Genomic DNA, 14903 nt, shown 5'->3' on the forward strand with positions numbered 1-14903 from the left:
TTTATATATTTATCTTCACCCAAATCCAATAGCGTGTGATCACGCGTGTGCGCGCAGCGCTGAATGTGAGCGCGCAGACTGTGTTCGTGCTGCTGGCAGTTTTATGCACGCCACCCTACACAGAGCCACGATGTCCGACGCTGCCGCTCCCGCAGAAAACCACGGGGAAGCTGGATTGAACGGTACGTACAGCCGAAACACCTCCTTATATTTAGTTGTCATCCTTACGGCCTGTCAGAAAAGCCTTCGACGTGTCTAAATGTGTGTTTTTTGATACTTTTTTTGTTTTGCGTGAGGTAAATAGATCTTTGTCTAGTTCAAGTCAACATTACTTTGCCATAGATAGAGGGAGGGGGTCGCTGTAGCAGACGTGCGTCATTGCAATTGACAAGCATTCTGACCAATGGGGTTTGAAGTTTGGTGTCGAGGCGGGTCTTAAAAAACGACTGGTTGCACCTCGAGCCAATAGCGTCGAGGACGGTTTTGGGAGGCGGGACAAATCCGATGTCAACAAGGCGAATTCTTAACTAGAACAACTCGAAAATGGTGATTGTGCAAATTCACAAAAACACGCAAACTTGTCAACATCATTTAATGTTATTTAACTCTACAACTGTCTTTACACACACAATAGTTTCAAACACCTTAAAGGTAAATTGAAACTAAAGTTAAAGAAAAAACTAAAAAGAAACTACATAAAGCTAGCATATGGGATTTAAAAACGTTACGTCACTGTCATTTTGGTAATTGGTCAATCGATAGTCCTTAACATTTTGTACGTTTAGTTGAAGTGATTATATTTAAAAGCATAAAGGAAGACATTCTTATAAGGTGAACGGGCATAAAAACGAGTGTCTTTGATATTCCTGGTGTTTCTATGAAATCCAAAGAGCAGACTGCTATATTTTGCCCTGTCTAAACATTAAGACCGCAGCTTTTGGTAAAGTACACTTAAGCAATCGTGTCATACATCCCAGAATAAACAACCCGTCACTGTAATGCCGAGTGAGATAATTTACGTGCGCACAAATGAAAGCGGCAGTAGTAGGCTTGCGTCCACGTACCGTACATTAATTAATTAAAGACTTGGCTAATGAATATACATTTTCTGAAGAGTACTGTTAACAAATGTAATATTTATAAATAGAATATTAATTGTATTGTGAAGTGTCACTAAGATACTGCATAGTGTGAGACTGTGCGCATTTACCATAAAAAACTGTAGTACAATTTAATATTATTTAAACTAATCTCAATGTGAAAGCAGCCTACCAAAATTTCATTAACATAGAAGATAAATTTATTGTAGTTTTGCAAGCGAGAGAAAAACCTGACTAAGCTTTTCTATGACTGATAGCATCATAATGGTTGCTTCCATTCACTCCTGAATAAACTAAAAGCTTAGACCTTAAATTTTGCTGTCCCTATTTTTCAGAGAAAGAAATGCAGTCTTACATTCAGAACAATATGGCACACTGTAAACTTTTTTGAGTTTTTGAGGCATATTTGCCAGTAACTTACTGTAGATTTAATAACTACTTAATATACTTTTCATTTCGTACTGTTTTCAATTACTTTAATCAAAATTAAAACACTTTGACTTTTGAGATTAAAAATGAGCAAGAAGAGACTGGCATTAGCACAGCAACACTGCACAAAAACGACATTCTTCCTATGAATTTTTCTCTTATTTTCTGTAAAAATATTTAAAACTTCTTAAATTAAGATACTTGACATTTACACGACAAGAAAAGTGACCCAATATATTTAGTCTTGTTTTATGATATACAAATATGTAAACTAGGTAAGTTTATGCTTAAAACAAACGTGTACATTAAATCTACATTAAGTTACTGGCAAACCTGCTAGGAAATGACACCAAAGTTTTACAGTGTAGTTTCAAAGCCGAATCAAAAATGTATGAGAATGAAAAGCCGTAAAACAGGCAATTAATCGTCATAATCGCAATGAATTTTTAGAAAAAATCTGTCTATCGAGATGCTTTTACGCTGCTGAAAACGGCAGCTGAAGGCGCAGTGTTCTGCCCCAGGTTGACTATTTTTCAACTCTGGGCACCCGGTCGAACACCCGTGCTGAGCATGAGAAAAATGCGACTTTTCCATTGGAAACGATTGAAAAAACACACCGTACCCCGGCAGAAACAGCTTGGTGGACACAACACCTAAGTCAAACAAATACTTTACAACAAAGTGCAAGAGGGTGTGTAGAAGAGAAATGAAATATGCGTTAAACATCAATAACTTTAAATGATTCTTGTGTCTCATGACTGGTTGTTATGATATTTTAGACACGCAATAACCAATGAGATTTAAAGCTATAATTGCATGGGATGGAACCAAGGGTATATTTACAAGATAATTTTTTATTTTTGGCTGAATGACTCCTTTTATTTTTATGAAAATAACTACTTCTTTGTTTGGAACAACACAAGTGTGAATAAATGGTGGAAGAATTTTTATTTCTGTATAAACCATCTGTAACATCTTTTCATATAATATGGCATACACCCTTCGGTCATTTATCCTTCAGTTCTGATCTACAATAATTCAATACATCAGTGTACATCAGAACATCTGATATTTTGATCAGTTTTTTTTTCCTGATGTGAGCCAATGTTTCACCAATGTTCCATTTGAAGGGTGTCATGGCAACATCGTATATGTCACTGGATGAAATTTAAGGTCAGCTGCATAACCCAGTTCACAGGATCTCTATCAGGACTCGATGGAAACGTGTGTGTGTGGTGCGTGTATCCTAATAGGAAAATGTACGTAGGGAGAGTCACGGCTGCCTAGTTAAATCTGCCCTTATATCAGCTGATCTACATTTTTTTCAGTTTTCCTGAACCAACGGAAGTCATGTGATCTGGCTACGGCCTGGCCTTTATCTGCCAATTTTGTTGTTTTCCTGGAAATGCTTTGACTCAAAGTGTGAAGTTTATACTTAGCTCATGCGGTTGGTCAGCAGCGTGTGTGGGAGAACATAACCGGCATGTCAAACCTGCAGTCACAAACAGAGGACTCTCTGTGCAGTCACACAGGCTTCCTGATGAGACAGCACAGCAGATGTGTGTGGAAAGGGAACACAGGAAGCTTATCTCTCCTAATTCTGGGATAAATGCAGTCTGTGTGTTTGTGAGACTGTCCATTCCCTCGGAGCGTGTCCCTGCTTGTCATCACGTAGGGCACGGAGCTGTGAGGTCAGATGTGAGTCATGTATCAGTAGCTTGTAATGGACCAGAGAAGGAGACATTTACTGCACTTTCACCAGGCAGTTAATAGAAGCAAAGCCAGATGATCAGTGACCCACTGAGAGATCTCTATGTCTGCCCAAGTGTGTCTCTATTTGCCTCGGTGCATTCTAGGTACAGAATTCATCAAATTTTACAGTTTTGTTGAATCTCAGAGAAACATGAGCTGGTCACATTTCACTTTGATTTTTGTTTCATTGTTTTTACAGCATTATGTAATAGGGCCGGGTATCGATTCTGATGTTCCGATTCGGTTTGATTCCCATTCACGATTCGATTCTCGATTCGAGTCAATGATTACAGACTTAATACAAATCCTATAGATATTTCTAAAAAAGAACAGTAAATATCACATTACAATGGTGCTTATAAGTCAAATGAAAATCCACAAACCTTTATTTTAAACTTGAGTATATTGAGATAGAACAGGTTATTTTACATTTAAGATACAGTATAACAAACATCATTTCGCAAAATCAGCTTTTAAGAGGGGCTGTAATCATATGAACCGCTGCCTTCCAAGTCAATGTGATTCGACGACACACACTACGTTAATGCAATGAATAAACGATGCGCTCCATGTTGTAACATCCACCCGTTGTACAAAGAAAACTGAAATCTAGTGGATAGTAGTAGCAATAACATTTACTTTAAAGGGGTCATATGGCGGAAATACGTGTTTTTCTGCGCCGATGCATGTATTAGACTCGTAAAATTGCAAAAATTTAAGTGTTGAAACAAAAGAAGCGTTCTATCTAAAAGCAAATGCGAAACGCCTTAAACGCCTCGTGTAACCACACCCCCACGTATGTACGTCACTAAGTAAGGTGGGCGGTCTTGTAAATCTTATTGTACCATCCCCAGGGCAGCCTGATGTTCCGAACATGTTAAGAGGCGTTACATTTACGTGCAGTATGCGACCAATCACTACGCACTAGTGACCTGGCCAATCATAGCACACCTCGCTTTTCAGAGCGTTGAGCTTTGTAAAATATCAGCGCGTTTCAGAGAGGTGGAGCAAAGAGGAGATACAAACATGCACGGTATGTCGAAAACAGGGTTTTTTTAACCGAAAATCGTTTTTTAACATTGTATTACATCTAAAGCAAACAGTAGTGTCAAATGACCCCTTTAATGAGTGTTCAGTGCTTGTAGAAATGTGAAAGAAAGAAATTGATTCACAGACTTTGAGAATCGATATTGAATTGACCGTTTAATAAAAACGATTATTCAGATTTTCTTTCCTTTTTTGCCCCAGCCCTACTATGTTGTATATTAGTGAAAATGTGTTATATAAAAGTGTTGCCATCACTGTACAATAAGGTTGTATATGTTGACTTTAGTACATGAACTAACATGACCTAACAATGAATATAGTGTTTCTGCATGTAATTATCTTAATGTTAGTTATTCATTTTAGTTCATTAACTAATATTAACAAATACAAATTGATTTTAAAAAGGTATTAGTATAAACTAAAATATTACACACTAAGATTAACAAATGTTATATTAGTGGGCTATTGCTCATCTTTATTAGTTTAACTAATGCATTGACTAATGTTAACCAAAGATATTTATATTAACAAGATGCGCCACTGCCGTTACAATGAATGACGAGGAATGCAACGCTCAACATGGCCGCTCTGGCAAAGAAAGTCCCTCCTTCCAGTAAAACGACCCAATCGTCGATAAGTAAAGACAGACGATTCCTGGGTCGACTCGTGGCTCTCGTGAGGCGCTTGCCAGCCGGTGCGCAGGCACCGTAGATGTGGCGATCTCGAAAAAGGTGAATTTTAGCGCAACTTAGGCTTAGCAAACCAAAGTTATGATACAGTTCATATCATGTTTAAATATTGATTGGAGATATGCTGTTTAATTGTGATTTTTGTAAGTGATTTTAGAAATACATGCCTTCCCCCATTCAAGTAGGACTTGTAATGATGTAAATAACTTCCAGTGGCACGACTTCCGTAAATGGACTTTGTCTTAACAAATTCAACTTTATTGTTATTGTAAGTGTTATCGAAACTACAATAACACACAATCCCACATACTACTCTGACAAACCTTAGCAAACAGAATCAAATCATCATTCACAGGGTAAAGTCAATACCTAAAGGCTCTTTAAGGAGGAACTACGCTTTCAATTTCAGAGTCAATTCCAGTCTTTACCATTCAGTTTTTATCATTCAGATGTTTTAAATGGCCATGTAAAGTCTCTTTTAAAGTTTGTAAAGCATTTTTTTAAAGATTTCCATAGTCAGGTAAGAGATTTGTAACATACATAACAGTCCGTAGTATTCTTCATAAATGGGCACATAATATAGTAACTATCTTATGTTCATTGAAGAGTCACCCCTTCTCTATTTGTTGGCCGTTATTGCTTCTTTGTACATTCAATTCACAGAAATCCTACAAAGTACGTTGTCTCTCAAAAACATGTGTTCTTTTTGTTGACTGATATGTTTTTATGTCTGGACATCATAAACAGATATTTAATACATTTATATTTCACGTTTTGACTGAAAATGTCACATCCATAACGCTGGAATTGCCCAGGCCCCAAAAAGCGCCATTAATATAATCATAATATATGAATTCTTAACAATGTAATTTTTGTTGGGGGTAATTTTATTATTGCGTAAATGAGAGTATGTTATTGCAATATGGTAATAATAAGATTTAGTGACGCTTTAATGTGCTTAAAACTTGGCTAGACAGTATTTGTCTTAAACATTATTTGTTATTCTGGTTGAAAGTCTCTTCACAACCTGATAGCAAACATTATTAAAGTGGCTTAAATATTAATATATTCATTTATTATTTTGGTCTATGGATGTCTCAATGCCATAAAGTGTTTGATGAATTACTCTGTTTGCACATACATATTGAGATTACAAACCGCCAACAAAAGACGTTCTAACACTAGCCAAAGGTTATTTACATATATTTAAATTTTTACGTTATGTGCTTTGAACTGTAATGACATGAGGAAGTGTGTCTTTGAAGAGTGCTCCGAAGAGAGGGCAGCATATAGTCCCCTTTTGTGCATTTAACACTGGCTTGCTATTTCTAGCCTTCACAAAAATGCCTACCTCAGCTTTAATAAATAATATAAAAATGGTCCCAATTCATAGAAATATCATCAGTAAGTCTATTCTACACAAATATTGCCATTCCTAAAAAAAGCGGTCTGTTTATCACTGTAGTAACTGTTTTATGATATCTGTGTAGGGTCATGGGTGGAGCTGGAGATGAACAGAAACTCTGCATCGCTCACGTCCTCCACCGCCTCGGTCCCGCTCCCTTTAGTGCAGGTTGTAGAGGAAGATGATGGGATGGTGGGGGGGTTAGAACACGTTCCTTCATCATCCTCCATTCACAATGGAGACATGGAGAAGATCCTGCTAGATGCCCAGCACGAGTCCAGTCGCAGTAACTCCTCTTGCGATAGGTAGATACTTCTTACATTTTGTCTACTTTAATGGTAAACATTACATACAAGATGTGTGTACATCATGTACAAGACATCTGAAAGTCATTCAAATTTAGTTTTTTATTTGTAGAAGACCATCTAAATTTGTCACACACAACTATTGTAATTATGAGTTTGGGGAAACTGATTCTTTCATTTTTTCACCACAGTTATCTTTGCAATGTTTGTACAGATGTTGTTTACATATAACATGTGCATACTGTATCTGCAAATGTCACATGAGGTATTGAGTATGACCTCATTTATAGGGAGCAGTGCAGGCATTGTAGATAAATGACTTGTTGACTCTATCCTTACACTGATAGGATACAGTCATAATAACACTTTATCTCGAGTCATGTGATTCAGGGTGTTAAGAATTTGTTTCTCTCACATGAACTTAATTTTTTTTTTTTTAAATATACTCAAGTCGCTTTAAAATAATGCATGAATATCATAGCTTAACATAATATGAAATCAAATGGTGTTTCTTTCAAAGCTTAACTCATTTTTTAACTAAATTTTTACAGTGCAGTTACCTGTAAACTGGCTTCACACTTTATGTACATACTGTTATTAGTTCAGTTCAAACTAAATCTCATTGATTTCTCCCTCAGCCCTCCTCGACCCCATAGTCCTCAGGACGAGGGGCAGATCATCTTTGACGTGGATATGAGGAGAGATAGTCAGGTACTTCCTCTTGATAACTGTTTGTTGACTGTCCTGAAAGAATTGATGGCACATGTTTTAGCTTATCTTTATAACCTGTCCTGGTTTGTTCACATGTCTCTGTTTATGGATGTGTGTGTGTTGTTTGTGTGCCCATACAGGAGGAAGTGATGGAGAGAATGAGAGATGATGACATCTTAATGAAGGACTCCGACCGCGTGGCAGATTGGTCAAGTAGACCGGAGAATGTTCCACCTAAGTAAGCCCATGTGAAAACACTAGGATATAAAAACAGTCTCCAAAACACACTGCATATTATTTATAAAAGTTGAATGTTGTTTAACAATAGTAACCATGTCAGGTTGAACTATACAGTTGTAACCATAGTAACCACTAGGATATTCATTCTGCTTAAGAAACACGTGCTGTGTCCCAGTTCTATGCCTTTATAGTATGTACTGCTTTTGATATGGTAACGTATGTACATTTTAGTGCGTAGCAGAACTGTAGGCACTCAAGCACTGGGACATACTAACGTGAAAGGAAGTGACCGTTGTTGCCTAGACGACACAGTGATCCTTAACAGTCAGGAACATCAAATTAAAGCTCTTCTATGCTTTAAGTATTTATTCATTCATTATTTTGTATGTAGTGTCCAACGATTAATCGCGTTTAACCGCATCGAGAATATAAGTTTGTGTTTACATAATATATGTCTGTGTAATGTGCATATTCATTTTGTATTTTTAAAACCATATACACACACATGCATATATTAAAGAAAAATATAAACATTTATGTAGTAGAGTAGGCGGGGCGAGACCGTGGTTCGAGTCCGGTGAGTAATTGTGAATTAGTGCCAACTGTGCGCACACCGGCCTCGAATCACGTAGGAGATGGGAGAATATAAAAGGAACGAGCGACCGGACCGTCGAAGAGAGAGGACCGGGCCCGAACATACGTTATGTTTGTATTTATATTATGTTTTGTTCGCCGACGGTCGTCCTTGAGGGGCCGCCGGCTGTTATATTACTTTATTAAATGTTTGCCGGTTCCCGCCTCCTTCCTTCCATTTTATTGAGATTTGTTACAATTTATATATAATTTAAATTGTTGGTAAATATAAATGTTAATTTTTCCTAAATATGTATACATGTATGTGTTTCTTAATACAAATTAATATGCACATTACATTGTGATTAGTCGTTCGACAGCCCTACAAAAATCATAAAGCGCACATAAATGTTAAGTGATAATATATATTTTTATAATACATAATACATATTACAGTATTGGATTACATTATCAATGCATAGAGAAAAAAGTAAGTTTTTATTTCAAGTCCGCTCCATTCAGCATTATAATTTTCAGCTGTGTTTGATGCAGTGCATTGTGGGATAGTATTGTATCAAGTGTTGATTTGCATAAATATGATATGGTGCTTTTGTGGATGATGTTGATGGGTTGTTTTTGTCTGCAGGGAGTTTCACTTCCGGCACCCGCGGCGTTCAGTGACTCTCAGCATGAGGAAGACTGGAGTGATGAAAAAAGGAGGCATCTTCTCTGCTGAGTTCCTCAAAGTGTTCATCCCCTCGCTGCTTCTCTCTCACATCCTGGTCATGGGACTCGGGTATGTTCAGCTAGCACAATCACAATCCCAGATATCAATGTTTTTCATTTCAAAAACTGTGATGTAAAGATGTAGTTTGGGATCTTTGATTTGTTGAGTATGGGGCGATCTTAAAGAATGTAAGATTCAGCTACTGTAGTCTTCCAGAATTTGACAATTAGTATAACATTTGTCAACAATTGATACTCATAATATTCAAAAACCATACAGTACACAACAGACAAAAATAAACTGGTAAAAACACTAATAAATAATAATGATAACTATCATTTTTTAATCTAAAGATATTAAGTATTGATTCATTTAGAGAAAAAACCTAACAAAAATTGTTTACAGGCCACTACCTTCAATTGGCAATTCCATGCAACCTTACCATTGCAACATTTTTACAAAAGATTTTTACTATAGTGATTTGGTGGTTCAAATACCCAGTGTGAAGGCTTTTTTTTAATTTTTAGTGCGTGATTTTCCAGTCAGTTAAGTGCCATCTTCAGGATAGTCACACCCATAATCCTACATAATCCTCATGAATAGATTAAAATAAAGTAACTCTTTTATGAAGAGGCATCCCTTCTCCATTTGTTAGGTATTATTACTTCTGGTTTGTGTATTTTAATTTACAGAAATCCTACGAAGTATCTAGTCTTTCAAAAAAAAAATGTGTTTTGTCACATCCATAACATATTTTTATTTACCTTTTTGAAAATAGAAACCGTGTCCATAGACTCGTGCAATCTCTCATGCCGAAACTATCAACTGGGGTTTAGTTAAAAATAAAATCTCAGTGAATGACTCAAAATGTCACATCCATAGTTGCCCTAATATCGAAGATTCTGTTCTACAAAATTTGCAAATTTTGTTGAATCCAGAGAGGCTCATTAAATCAGCCGTTGTGTACAGATGAGCACTCTTGACTTCTGACAGCTCCAGAAAGCTAGCCAATCAGATTGGAGTATGTGGATTTTGTAACATGCATTTTTTCTGCGGCGTGCATCAAACGCTCAGTCTGTCTGCAGCTGAGACTTATATTCAGCTGGTTGGCCACCTGTTTTATCCCTCTGCGTACACTCTAAAAAATTTCATATCATACCACTAGAGCAATTCACACATCTGAGTATGTGCCTTGACAAAAGTGACCTTGAATCTATGGGGGTCCTGTCGAAATGCCTGACTTCCCCTCGGCTCTCTCTTTCTCTAATACAGGGTGTACATCGGAAAAAGACTGACAACTCCGCCTGCAAGCTCCATTTGAACACACATAAAGGAACACACTCAGGCATGGCCCGGAAGGATTAGAAAGATGGTGGTAGTTTGTATGAAGATACAAGCCTTCACCCAAAATCCTTTGCTCTTTCCTCTTGCAGACTCTCTCAACTCTGCTCTTTTCATCCTTTTTTATTTCATTTGCCCTTTCGAAATTGAGACATTCTTCTGTCTGAGATGACGAACTTTTCAAGCTTTCTATTGATCTTTTGTTGTGTGCACATTTTAGTTTATTTTCAGTGTTAAATCGTATCATATCCCTTTAAAGCTCAATGTTATAGTTACAGTTGCAAGTTCTGAAGGTGGCAATGGGTTCAAGCAAACACGCTAGCTCATCTGGCTAGAAACCAGTGATGTGTTTGGCTAGCTGCCTTTTCGGGTCCGATCAAATGAGCCACGAATTAGCCACAGACAGAACAGTGACTAGATAAACAATCCCTGCAGTTTTTGGTCTCAAAATGGGATTAACCAAAATATAGATTTATACCATGTATGAGCATGCCTGAGTGGTAACTAACATTTTATTTATTAATACAAATTATATTATTTTAGTTACACCAAGGAAGATGCTAGAATGATGAATTTGTATGTGGTTTGGAAAGCCAGGGCTCTTCGTAGACCCCATTTTCATCTAACGATGATAGAGAATGGTAAAGTGGACTGTACCATATGCACGTTTTATACCAATTTAGCATGATGTTTTACATTCAGCATTGACAGTACACAGATATAGTGCCTGGTACAATTGTTTGACAGATTCATGTTTGTTAATCCATAATCCATTCGGCTGGATGAGCTGGCAGATCCCTGTGTGAAAAGAGATTTTTATTAATATTATTTTCTATGTCCTTGTTTCTGTGTGTTTGTTGTGCAATTTTTGCCTCTTGTTTTCTTGACATACATATTAGGACCTAGTGATTTTATAACTAGGCTTCTACATCTTTTAAAGAATTTATCAATATTAAATTTTCAAATGCTTTGAAAACCCATGGACTTTGGGTCTAACAAAAAAGCAACCGATTAAATGTTGTGCAATGTTATAGCCATGCCAGGTTTTTAATGTTGGCTCTCTTTTACACCTTTTTTTTTAACGCTCTAAGTTTGGGGTGACTTTTGCAATGTCAATGGTGTTTGCTTAACAAAACACCAAGTAGTAGGAGGTTTTTTATTGAAAGGAAAAGTTCATCCAGAAATGCAATTGCTACTCTCATTTCCTCACATATATCACAAAAAAATTTTTTTTTTTTGATTCGGTGGAACATAACATTAAACGTTTCGAAAACTGTCCACATTTATCTTGTCTATACAATGACAGTGAGTGCAGATGAGATCTATGAAGCTCAAATGTTGCAATAAGAAACATAAAAGAGATCTTGTGTCTTTCTAAATATAACATTTGCCCTCCACTGTAGTTTAAAGAATAAAATCTTTTAGATCTGGACCACTTGAAAATGTGTGTTGTGCAAAAAAAAGAAAGCCATACAGATTTCAAATGACAAGAGGGTGAGAAATGATGACAGAATTTACATTTTTGGGTGAACTACCCCATTAAAAGAAGAGCACTTTAGACATTCAACATTCTTAAATACAGAACACATTTGTTCAGACAATAATACAGATTTTGTATAGACAATAATACATATGACATGAGGGTAGATAATGAAAGAGTTTTTTGGATGAACAATCTATTAATGTTGTAGATTGGTGTTCTTGTGAACGACATCAGTCCTGTGTGTGAACATCATATCCCTCATTGTCTGGAACAGGGTTTGTGTTTTTCTAAAGCCCTGATGTGAATTATTCTATTCTTATTGTGTTTTTGTCACATCAAGAGATTTTTATGTGTATTTTGGATGTTCGCAGACATTTTCTTGATCTTCAGTGTTTGTCTGTATCCTGAGAAGGATCCAATTCTCCTCAAACACAGCTGCCAAAACCAACTGAGAGCTCTAAAACATTGTGCCTCGTCTCCTCAATCATGTTTGATACAGTGTGATGTCATCACTTCCTGTCATCATGTGTGCGTGTTCCTTTTTTCGTTTCGTCGCTTGTTTTGCGCTACCTTCTTTGGAAGGTTTCTGGCATGCTTTGTTTTGTATATTCTTTAACATCTGAGGCAAACTAGTACACACAGAAGAGAAGGTACAGGGATACATATATTATAAAGAGTATTTTAGTTTGTTTTTCCATTGTTTTGGACTTTTGAGTGTGGTTTTTAAGAAGTGGGTAAACCTCCTTTGTTGAGGTATGTTCATACTTTTTTGAGACTGCGAAAATGTAACTTTTATGATTTGACAAACATTTTACCCACATGTTTTAAAATAAAATTTAAAGGATGACCTGTATTAAAAACACTTGTTTGATTTTGTGTGTGTGTTTTGATATCATTGATCTCATTCTATTACTTCTTTCATTTTCAGAATCATGCATTAAAGTCCAGCAGATTATCTGTATGATCTTCTACTTTGCAAGAAACTTAATTTACAAAGTATAATATTCTGCTGTTAATACTTCTCTTAAAGGGACAGTTCACCCAAAAAAAACAATTATGTCATCGTTTACTCATCCTCGTGTGATTTCAAACCTCTTTGACTTTTCTTCTTCTGCAGAATAGAAAAGAAGAAATTTTAGTCAGAATGTTGGTAAAACATTGACCCCCATTGACTTTTATTGTATGGACACAAAACCATTGAGACGTTTCTTTAAATATCATCTTTTGTGTTTCACAAAGTCATATATGCATACAGTATATGAACAACATGAGTGTGAATAAATGATGACAAAAAAATGACTTATAATTCTCAAAAAAAATTATCTTCAACTTCAGTGTTTTTATTGTTAATGGCCTCTTTCGATTCATTCCAGTAACAACCTAGCCATGTCGAAGCAACCACCCAGTAAACTGAACAAAGTCAATGCACAGTGCATCATGACATATAGTGATCCTAAGCACGTGTGTGGGAATGTGACCATATTTGTGGTCTAATGATATATGTCTGTTGTCCTGGTATAATAATAATATTACATTTACATTTAGGCATTTGGCAGACACTTTTATCCAAAGCGACTTACATTGCTTTATCCTATACATTCATACATAGGTATTTGCAATCCCCTGGGATCAAACCCACAACCTTGCATTGTTAACGCAATGCTCTTACCACTGAGCTACAGGAAAGCTAATTTATCTAATATTATCACTACATTCATAAGTGTGTGCGCATTCTCTATGCAGTAGTACACCATGTTAATGCCTCCATATTTAAAATGCTTATTGTGTGTTTCTTTGTTCAGTTAATGGGATAAAATGGGGTTTTAACACCCCTTTGCTAAAATAACTAAAGTCTATCAGTTAAAGTTAAATAACCAGTTATGAGGGACATAAGATTCATTTTATTCACTTTGAAACAATGCATAAAAGTTTAACAAACTTATTACTAAATCTAATCATTTGATTGTGTGTGAAATAAGATTGATTTGTACTATATTCTCTAGGGGTGTTGCATGCATTACCAAAAAAAATTGTGTTTTTCACCTGGTTTTATTTTCATTTAAATTACTCCATTAAGGTGGACTCAAAGAGATGACAAGGGAATCTAAAGCGTGACGAAACTGCCCTCTAGTGGCAGAGATGGGAAACGGGGTGTGTCAAATTCTGAGTAATGTCTGAATGTGTAAATTCAAAATTCACCAGTTTTCCCAAAACTTGTTGTATCTGTTTCATATTTCACACTTTTCCTCTCTTAGGATCCACATTGCAGGAATTATTTGTAGCATTCAGCAGAAACCAAACACGACGAGTCCGCAATAGCTCCTACATCCCGGTCTGTAAATCTCTACTATTTCAATATTTTAGTTTCACAACATTCTGCACATTCATGTCTACATGACTCAATGTTCAGCGGTGTTTGCCATATTCATATACTTTGTGGAAAATAACTGTGTTGAATTTTCAGAATCACATGGTAAGGCTCTTTGAAATAAACAAAAAACATATGTAATAAGTAGTTCTGTATTTCACTATCCGTTGTTTTGTATGAGTTTGAATATGTCTTAGATTCCAGTAACCCATAGCAACTGCAGGAGCTGTAGAGGGAGGAGCTGAAAGTGAATTTGCAGTGCGGTGATTGGCTGAAACAGGTGTTCTGAGGTTGAATGATGACGGTAGTGCCTTTGTGTGTGTGTTGTGATTTTAATGTAAAAATTTGGAAAGTTTACTGTGATTAATAGGTTAAAGAGAAGGTTTGGTGAATAGATTTTTATAGTTTAAACAGTGCAAAGCCTTCAAGTTGGGACGCACCTATTATGCCTCTAGAAAGTCCCCATAAAACATGGCAACACAACGTTTGCTTGCGTGTGTGTGCGGTTGCTGTAACACAAGACCATTATTACAGCTACGTTAAGATCCACAGGGACCACTATGTCAGAAATTGGTACGGAAAAACGCATTAAATAAGTTAGCTTGTGGCTGCATCTTACATCCATGCCTGCAATTTGATTTGAAGATCTTCAATGATTTGCACAAAGATCCGTTGTCCCTTTTGTTACCCAAACTTCATTTCTCACTGTTTCCCCAATGCAACAGCCTGCAAA

At 36.4% G+C, this 14903-nt stretch overlaps 1 protein-coding gene across 1 annotated transcript; it reads left to right on the forward strand.

Moving 5' to 3' along the window:
* The first annotated feature begins 46 nt into the window (after nt 1-46).
* bnip3lb (BCL2 interacting protein 3 like b) lies at nt 47-12678 on the forward strand. The gene is made up of 6 exons (XM_056736352.1): nt 47-182; nt 6508-6727; nt 7366-7438; nt 7579-7676; nt 8898-9047; nt 10251-12678. Exons 1-6 carry the CDS (start codon nt 104-106, stop codon nt 10297-10299), a joined length of 669 nt encoding a protein of 222 aa, XP_056592330.1. The 5' UTR covers nt 47-103; the 3' UTR covers nt 10300-12678.
* Nucleotides 12679-14903: the final 2225 nt, after the last annotated feature.

The sequence above is a fragment of the Triplophysa dalaica genome, chromosome 22 (assembly GCF_015846415.1).
Source record: "Triplophysa dalaica isolate WHDGS20190420 chromosome 22, ASM1584641v1, whole genome shotgun sequence".
Lineage (NCBI taxonomy): Eukaryota > Metazoa > Chordata > Actinopteri > Cypriniformes > Nemacheilidae > Triplophysa > Triplophysa dalaica.